We start from the raw sequence: 9,539 nt of genomic DNA on the forward strand, positions 1-9,539 counted from the left end.
AGTGTCCTCTAATAAAGTGGCTGGTGAGTGTGTGTGTATGTGTATGCATATATAATAGAGTAGTTAACATCTAATAATGAAGAAATTAAATAGAACTAATAAAATATATTATTTTATTATAATATTGCTACACCAATGCAGTTTAGAGCTTGTTTTATTAATGAATCACTATGGAGTATAGTTCAGTTGTATTAGTAAAAGACAATTTTGCACTTATTTCATCTGTTAACTCTCACTCGTTCCTGCTCGCTCATTAGTCTGGGGGTGGGGGCGTTTAATCGATGTCTGTAAATTTGGGGACATCTGAATAATGCTAGTGGTATATTGGCTCACAAAATTAGACCACAATCAGACCAAATCATTATGGAATAAAACAATTTAAGAGATAATTGCAACTTTTTATCTCAGTTATAAACTTGCAATTACGAAAAATAAAGAATTGCAAGATATAAACTTGCAATTCTGAGAAAAGTCTGACTTTTATTGATTTTTAACTTTTATTTTACATTTCTGACATTATATTTCGCAACTGCGAGTTTATATCACACAGTTCTGAGAAAAAAAGTCAGAATTGCGAGATGTAAACTCACAATTGCATGAAAAAAAGAATTGTAAGATAATTACCCTAGTCCTTTTTTATTCCATTTTTTATTCCATGGCGTGAACAAGCTTCTATACTAATTTGTCCAGATTTTTGTTCAGTCAAATTGTTTCTAGAATGCGAATGCTTGTAATAGCAAGTTGCATGTCAAGGCTGGACATTGTAACGAATGGATAGAGGGGACAATAGCAAGTAAAACAGATCTTTATTAGAATGTATAGCACCAGTCTCAGAGTGAATAGGAAGGCAGACAAAGTTCTCAGTAATGTTGGAAGATCGCAGATGCAGTTCACAAGAGAGGTGTGTAGATCACAAGATCCTTCTCAGTGCGATGGTAATCTCCGATGATGATGATGGCAAGGCAGCGCAGGCTTGCGTGGACAACTCGATCCGATGGTCAGACGTGAAGTGATGAACCCAGTGTCAGTGAAGAGTGAAGACATAAACTGCAACAGCGAACTTCCAGACGAAGACAAAGCAGGAGACACGAGGAGCCGAAGAAACAGGAACACAACAGACAACATCCACAAAACAACGATCTGACAAACACAAGACGCATAAGGTGAGTATAAATAGGCAGTGGTAATGCACAACACCTGTCGCTGATTCCCCCGGAGGATAATCAGCGACCACGCCCACACACACACACATTCATTCACAAATACACACACACAGCGCAAGGAAGCGTCAATGAATTCCTCAACCGTGACAGACATGCCTTGTTCTTAAGCCTTGATTGAATGCTGTTGTTGCAAATAATGTAATGGTTTTACAATATGCACACAGTCATTTTATCTTGATCTTTAATATGGTTTTAAGGGAGCAGAGCCATTGTGATGGAAAGCCAGTTTGGTCCACGGAGGAAGGGCGTTCAACCTAAAAAAGGGTCAGAGCAAGAAACGAATCAAAACATACTCTACAAAGCCAAGACAGGTATTACACCCAGCTCCCCACAGAGAAAGCTCACCTGTACCATGACGTGGACACTGCAAACCTGCCTCCACTTCCAGAGCAGATCTGCTTTGCAGAGGAAGAACAAAATGAAGATGAAGAGGAAGAGACAGAGGAGCTGGACAGTGAAGCCATGCAGGACGTCACGATGGAGGATGGGGCGTCCCTACCCTCTCGACTACACCCGCTCGTGGCAGAGAAGATCTGTGAGTTGGTAGCACAAGGTCATAACCAAGTTTACACTGTCCGCAAGCAGCTCAGGTATGACTCAGATGGTTTCAAATCTCCTTTGTTTTATTTGCTGGAAAAATATTTACCGTTGCTTTGTCAGAGGAAGTGCCTGAGAGACACAGTCTGTGTTACTTTCCCACTGTCAATGACATCAAGAACCACATCCATGAGGCTCAGAAAGCTCTTCAGCTGACGGCGGGACCACCGGCTACCTCAGATACAGAAAACATGTTTGTAAAGCATTAGATTGGTGAGCACAAATATGCCAACCATTTTCTGTAGTAAGCATTTATTTTGATGTTTTTGATGTTGTTGTTGCAGTGGAAAGCAGAGGCTAATAACCTGCTTCCAGAGACTTTGACCCTGACTCCTGCTACTGTGGATGGTAAAATACTGTTGAGATATTGTTTGAAATCCGACATACATTATTTAAACAATAATCTTGGAATCATTCAATACAATTTAGAGAGCAGAGGAAAGGTCCTGCCTCAAAAAGAAAGCACATACCTGTAGTCCAAGTATAAGCATTGTTTACCCTGCCACAGAATCTAGTGTACTGCTGTTATATTGACAGTGTCCCCTCAGAAGGAAGGACTCTTGGAAGAGAGTGACACTCTTTCTCCAGAGGCTGTGCAGCTCTTCAGCTCTCTCACCTCACTGCAGCCCAAGATCTTTGCACATCTCCAGGTGACCCTGTCCTGAAATGATCATTTTTTATATGGATCTATTCATTCATGATGTATTATTGCATACATTTTTTATGCATACAATTTGCATACATTTTATTTTACATTTTGCATACAATGTATTAATGCATAAATTTTTTAAGTTTTTAATTTCTGAATAAATGCAAAAAGTTTCAGGGTGATCAACTGTTCTGATAGTATAAGTGAAGAAACAAACATCCATTAAAATTAAATGCTTGAAAACCTGATTATGTAATAATTTTTTATACATTTTTGTTTTGAACTTTTTGTTAATGTCAAATCAAATCAAATCAAGTATATTTGTATAGCGCTTTTCACAATACAGATTGTATCAAAGCAGCTTCACAGTATTAAAATAAAATAATACAACAAAGTTTGTTTCTAGTGGAATTTATTGATTGATAGAATAAAATTAAATATCCCCAAAATATCCCCAACTGAGCAAGCCAAAGGCAACAGTGGCAAGGAACCGAAAAAACTCCATCAAGTGACCTAATGGTGTCCTAAAACTCCATCAGGTGACCTAATGGAGAAAAAAAAAAACCTTGGGAGAACCCAGGCTCAGTCGGGGGCCAGTTCTCCTCTGGCATTTATGAACTAGAGGCCGGATTGTAGTTTGAAACTGTGAGATTAACAATATTATATGAATGCCTGGCTGAAAAGATGCGTCTTTAATCTAATTTTAAACTGGGAGAGCGAGTCCGAGCAACGAACAGTATCAGGAAGGCTATTCCAGAGTTTTGGAGCCAAATGTGAAAATGCTCTCCCTCCTTTGGTTGATCTGGATATCCTAGGTATGACCAAAAGCCTTGAATTTATTGATCTTAAAGAGCGCGATGGATTATAGGGTGATAGAAGATCCGTTAAATAGACTGGAGCTAAGCCGTTTAGGGCTTTATAAGTCAGTAGCAATACCTTATAATTAATACGGAACTTTATAGGTAGCCAATGTAGTGATGATAAAATCGGTGTTATATGATCATATTTTCTTGATCTAGTAAGAACTCTAGCAGCTGCATTTTGGACTAACTGTAGCTTGTTTATTGAGGATGCAGGACAACCGGCTAATAAAGCATTACAGTAATCTAGTCTCGAGGTCATGAATGCATGAACTAACTTTTCTGCATCGGAAACTGATAGCATATTACGTAGCTTAGCAATGTTTCTAAGGTGGAAAAAGGCTGTTTTTGTAACATACGAAATATGATTTTCAAAAGACAGGTTACAATCGAGTATAACACCCAGGTCTTTTACTGTAGAGGAAAAAGTAACAGGACATCCTACGATGTCAAAGTTGTATTGTGAGAGGTTCTGTGGGCGGTTTTTTGAACCGATGAGTATTACCTCTGTCTTGTCTGGATTTAATAAAAGAAAATTTACGCGTCATCCAATCTTTTATATCTTTAACACACTCTGTCAATTTGGATAATTTAGCGTTTTCATCCGGCCGTGATGAAAGATATGTTTGAGTGTCATCAGCATAACAATGGAAACTAATTCCATGTTTCCTTATAATATTTCCAAGTGGCATCATATATATTGAGAATAACAGAGGGCCCAACACAGATCCCTGCGGCACTCCATAGTTTACTGGAGTTATGATCGATTTTTCTCCATTTAAATAGACAAAATGGTAGCGGTCAGATAAGTATGATCTAAACCAGCTTAATGCTTGTCCTTGAACACCAGTATAATTTTGTAGTCGATCTAAGAGTATTGTGTGATCTATAGTATCGAACACAGCACTTAGATCAAGTAAAACTAGTATTGAGATACAGCCTTGGTCAGAAGCTAAGAGTAAATCATTTGTGATTTTAACGAGCACAGTTTCAGTGCTATGATGCGGCCTGAATCCTGACTGAAACTTTTCATAGATATCATTTTCTTGCAAGAAAGAGCCCAGTTGAGTGGACACAACTTTTTCTAGTATTTTAGACATAAAAGGTAGATTTGAAATGGGTAGATTGCTAGATTATTATGATCTAATTGTGGTTTCTTAATGAGAGGTTTTATAACTGCCAGTTTAAATGTTCTTGGAACATGACCTAAAGATAAAGACGAGTTAATAATATTGAGGAGAGGCTCTTCCACTACAGGTAACACTTCCTTCAGTAGTTTAGTTGGTATAGGATCTAATAAACATGTTGTTGTTTTAGATGAAGTGATAAGTTTATTTAACTCTTTTTGTTCTATAGTTGTAAAGCACTGTAATTGTTCTTGCGGGGGGATAATTGAGGCTGAATTATAAGGTGCGATTGAGGATTGAACGTTTACAATTGTGGTTCTGATGTTTTCTATTTTCTCAGTGAAGAAGTTCATGAAATCATTACTACTAAACTGTAACGGGATATTTTGTTCGGGTGACGTCTGTTTATTTGTTAGTCTAGCCACGGTGTTAAATAAAAACCTAGGATTGTTTTGGTTGTTTTCTATTAGTTTGCGGAGGTGCTCAGCCCTGGCCGCTTTTAGGGCCTTTTTATAACGTGACATACTGTCTTTCCACGCGATTCTAAAGACCTCTAAATTAGTTTGTTTCCATTTACGCTCTAAATTACGGGTTTCTCTCTTTAGAACATGCGTAGTATTATTGTACCATGGTGCTTTAATTTTCTCTCTGACCTTTTTTAATCTAACGGGTGCAACAACATCCAATGTTCTAGAGAGAATGGTGCTCATAGTGCTAGTTAGTTCTTCTAGTTCATCTGTTTGTTTGGGTTCAGGCAGCAGCTGAGACAGATTAGATAAGCAATTTGAGAAATTATCTATGGTGGATGGAAGGATTGTTCTGCCTGGTCGAAAACGCGGCACAGCATGACATATTACAGCAGTACGTAATATGCAAGTTACCAAGTAATGGTCAGTGACATCATCACTTTGTGGAATGATATCTATATCGGTTGGATCGGTTCCATATGAATTTATAGATTTATTAAATTCCTTTGGGGTCAAGCAAAACGTCACCGGACCAACTCATCGTCTTAATCACACACTCGATTTAATCGAGTGTGTGATTAAGACGATGAGTTGGTCCGGTGACGTTTTGCTTGACCCCAAAGGAATTTAATAAATCTATAAACGCAGCCCCTAACGCATCATTTGAATTATCTACGTGTATGTTAAAATCTCCAACAATTAATGCTTTATCTACATTGACCAATAGATCTGAGAGAAAATCTGCAAACTCTTTTAGGAAATCAGCGTAAGGCCCAGGCGGTCTATATACGGTAGCCAAGGCTAGAGATAATATGGATTTTTTTCTAACATCTAAGAGCGTAACATTTAGTACAAGTATTTCAAACGAAATAAACTTATAACCCGTTTTCATAAGTTAATGTTCCCATTAACTTATGAAAACGTTATTTCAAAACCTCTAGTTTTAAACATTTTAAAAACATTTGTTGGTTAATGCGAACGTTAAGGGAACATTCAATTTTATAATTTTGCAAACATTATGTGAAGGTTACTTTTGAATGTTCTCTGAACATTCAAGTTGTAACATTTAAAAAAATGTTAGATAAACATCCAACTAAAATATTTCAGAAAAAAAACTCATTGTTTTTGTGCTAAAGTTTTGAGAACATTATTTAAAAGCATATAACTTTGAACAAATGTTCTATTAACGTTAATGGAAGAATGTTTGTTCATAAAAACTTGCCTGGCTTCATTTGTGAGAATGTTCCCTGTTGCCTGGGACAAACCTGGTGGGCAAACTTATCCTTTAAGAGTGCTCTCCTCTTGTCTGATAGGCCATCCAGATACAGCCTGCCTTGTGTCCAGCTGAAGACACTGCCCAACCTACACCCCCACCACCACCAGAAGCCCCAGAGCTGTCCAGCCCTGCACCTCCACAGCCTGTTCTGCTGAGTCCGTCCCAGTTCCTCCAGTCAAGTGGCAGTGCTGGTGAAAGCATATCTCTGTGTGACCCCCCCGACCCTGCTCGGCATGAGCCAGCCGGTGAGTGTGACCTCGGTGACTAATGCCGGAGCTGAAGGTGGCATCACACAGATCTTGTTGGAGGACGGACAGGCCATTCCAGTCCAGATTGTGGACCCTGCAAGCATAGGTAAGTACATGGCACCACAGAAATAAAAATAAAAAAATCTAAATTTAACCAATTAGAATCATGAAAATAACACATAAACCTGTTGTTTGTTGTTATTGTTCAGCTTTGACTCCCTCAGCAGACGACACTTCAGTTAAATAGGAGAGTGGGAAATCTATGGATGTGTCAGCAGAAATACAACAACGAGAAAAGAAAACTAATGTCCATTTCTGTGACAACAGCGATTGACGATTGAGCTCTTTGACCAATGGAGGACTGATTCATTGTTTCAAGTACAGTATTATGATAACATGAACTCATGCGATATTGATTTGTATTATTATTTGTTTCCATTTCCCATTATTGCTATTTTAATTTATTACAGTGGTGGCTGGAGAAAAAAAAAACAATTTCTCAAAAGTATGAATGAGATCAAAATTAAATATTTAAAGCTAAATGTTTTCTGTTGCATTCTATTCACACAAAAAACTATATCACATCTTTTTATAAGAATATCTTATGAGTATTTCTGCAGGTATTTCTACCCTTTGAATAGAAGCCTAATGGATCTGTGCGGTGGACTTTTTAAAGTCCCCCTGTGGTGAAATTCAAGTTTTTAATGTTTATTGTCAGGAATCAGTCAGGCTCATTCACATCCACAACACAAAGATCACACTCACCCGAATACTAATCACCTGCACCTGTCATCAATCCCAGCAATCACTGAGCACTACAAAGGAACACACCTCACCTCCAGTCCCTGTCGAACCTTGAACTAGGAAAGACCCACTAACCTGCTCTCTGTGCATTTCAGACTATTGTTCCTGAACTGTTCCAGTCTGTTTCCACAGTACATCCTTGTGATACTTACCTGTGATACTTGTGATACTTACCTGTTTAACTCGTCCTGAGATCCCACATTCTCCTTGGTGTCCATGCTCTGCGTTCCTCGGATTGTGTTTCATGCCACATTCAAGCCTGCCGTTATCTACGAGAGAAAAGACGATCATTCATCAATGTTATTCTCACAGTATCTGTTTGTGCATCTGAATTTACCTTCTGTCCAACGAAAGCTCCATTAAAAGTTATTCTGAATCCTTCTAACCTTGTTATCCGAGTGTACATCCTGACATTTATATGTCTGTGGTGTTTTTAATATGCTTTAAGACAAACCATGTGCAAATTCATAAGTCAGCAACACTGCTGAGTGTTTTCCCCTTAAAACTGCAGTGAAACACAAACTACCGTGTAACCAATCAGATCAACGTGATTGTCAATGAGTGCATATCTGAGCTGGTTAATTTGCATATTCATAGAACCGGTATACTAAATGAGGCAAGGGTGTAGAGTTACAATCAAGCTATTTTTCAAGGACAAAACAGAAGAACAGTGTCTGTTTATGAAGTTCAGATTACTGTGATAGTGTTTACCTGTGAATAGTAATTGTTGTATTTTAATCATTTTCTCTGCTTACCTGTATATGATCATGTGCCTGAATTTAGAAGAGAATTATTTCATATTTATCATACATATACAAGAATGTAAGAAATGATAATGTTAGCATTCCTCTGATTTAATTGGCCGAATGCTTTTACAAAAATGCTGAAGAAAGAATGCAGCCTTTGCTAATATTAAACTTTTTTACCTTGTTCTGTTCGATCGGTTGCTTCCATTGATCCATTGATGACTTCCACAAATAATCAGTTTTTCTTGTATCATGAATTTTCTTCCATTCCGGTACCGCTGATGTTGTTGTCGTTGTAACAAGACAGTGATCTTCTGCCAGGAACATCAGGTCAATCTTCTGCTGTCCAGAATCAGGTGGTTTGTCTTCGTCTGGCATCTCAGCTGAGACCTGTCCACTATGGGTGACCCTAGCAGTAGTTGTGAAGTACCAGTGGCGTAGCTCTCAGCATCACTGATGCACACAAGCCCTCACAGCACGTCAAGCTGCAAACCGTGTGAGGGACCCTAACCTTCCCTAACCTAAGCAACCGCATATCAACCAACTAGGCTACTCTAAACATCCTGACAACCACATAGCAATGCATGAAAAACCAGTCTAGTCCAGCAACACGCTAACAACCGCGCAAAAAACCTTGGCAAACGCATGTCAACACACAAGAAACCATCCAAAACATCCCAACAACTGTGTAGCAAAACGCTAAAAACCACTTAGAACAACCTATGAGCAGCATATCAGTGCTTTGACAATCACCAAAAACATCCTGACAACCTCACAACAACAATGTGCAAAACACCTCTAGAAAATAAAACTTAACGTTACTCATAAAACTCTAAATTTACTCTACAAAATAAAACTTAAAACTATAAACTTGCTCTGTAACTATATACAGTATTTACATACAGGTCCCGCTGTGATACTCCGGGCTCCATGTGACACAGTGATGACTCAGTGTCTGGGCTTCTTTCTTCGGGGTTCCTCGGGCAGGGGCTCTTCACTGATGTCCACGTCGATTCGAGGAGCGAAGCTACTGCTGGTTGTGGCGAAGCTCTCAGTGATCCGGACACGTCCATCAGGATGCTCCGTCTCCTCCAGTGAAGGGCGGTTGAGAGCCTCCCACAGTCGCTGCTTGATCTTCCGTCCAAGTTTAAGGCTGTAGGGACGCTGCCGGCCACTGCGTGTCTTCATCATGGGCTCCACCACAGAGCGGTAGATGTCCTGGTAGGCCTCTACGCTGTAGCCGTGGATGGAGACAGGCTCATCCTGCTGACGCGCGTCCACTGAAGAGCCTGAGACTGCTGGACGGATGGCTGGACGGATGTCAGGAAGGACAGCAGCGTTCTTCACGTAGCGTTCTTCCAAACCCGTGGGTCTTCGAGCTTTGCCAGAGATGCAGCTGTAAGTGTGATCTGACCTGACCAACGTTACAGCTGCCAGCTGTGGAAGCTCACAAGGTTCCGGACTGGAAGAGACGCCCTCCTCCACCAATCCCCTCAGGCGTGTGGTGAGAGCCCTGATTCTTCGTGACCGACGCTGCTCCAT

At 39.6% G+C, this 9,539-nt stretch overlaps 1 protein-coding gene across 1 annotated transcript; it reads right to left on the minus strand.

The window, feature by feature from the left end:
• Positions 1–1,500: 1,500 nt before the first annotated feature.
• Positions 1,501–9,539, minus strand: LOC311096981 (uncharacterized protein; the record flags this gene model as incomplete). The annotated part of the gene is made up of 2 exons (XM_084136453.1): positions 1,501–1,991; positions 8,901–9,539. The coding sequence occupies one exon, from the start codon at positions 9,537–9,539 to the stop codon at positions 8,946–8,948; it is 594 nt and encodes a 197-aa protein (XP_083992579.1). The 3' UTR covers positions 1,501–1,991; positions 8,901–8,945.

Source organism: Abramis brama (assembly GCF_963993115.1).
Source record: "Abramis brama genome assembly, chromosome: 15".
Lineage (NCBI taxonomy): Eukaryota > Metazoa > Chordata > Actinopteri > Cypriniformes > Leuciscidae > Abramis > Abramis brama.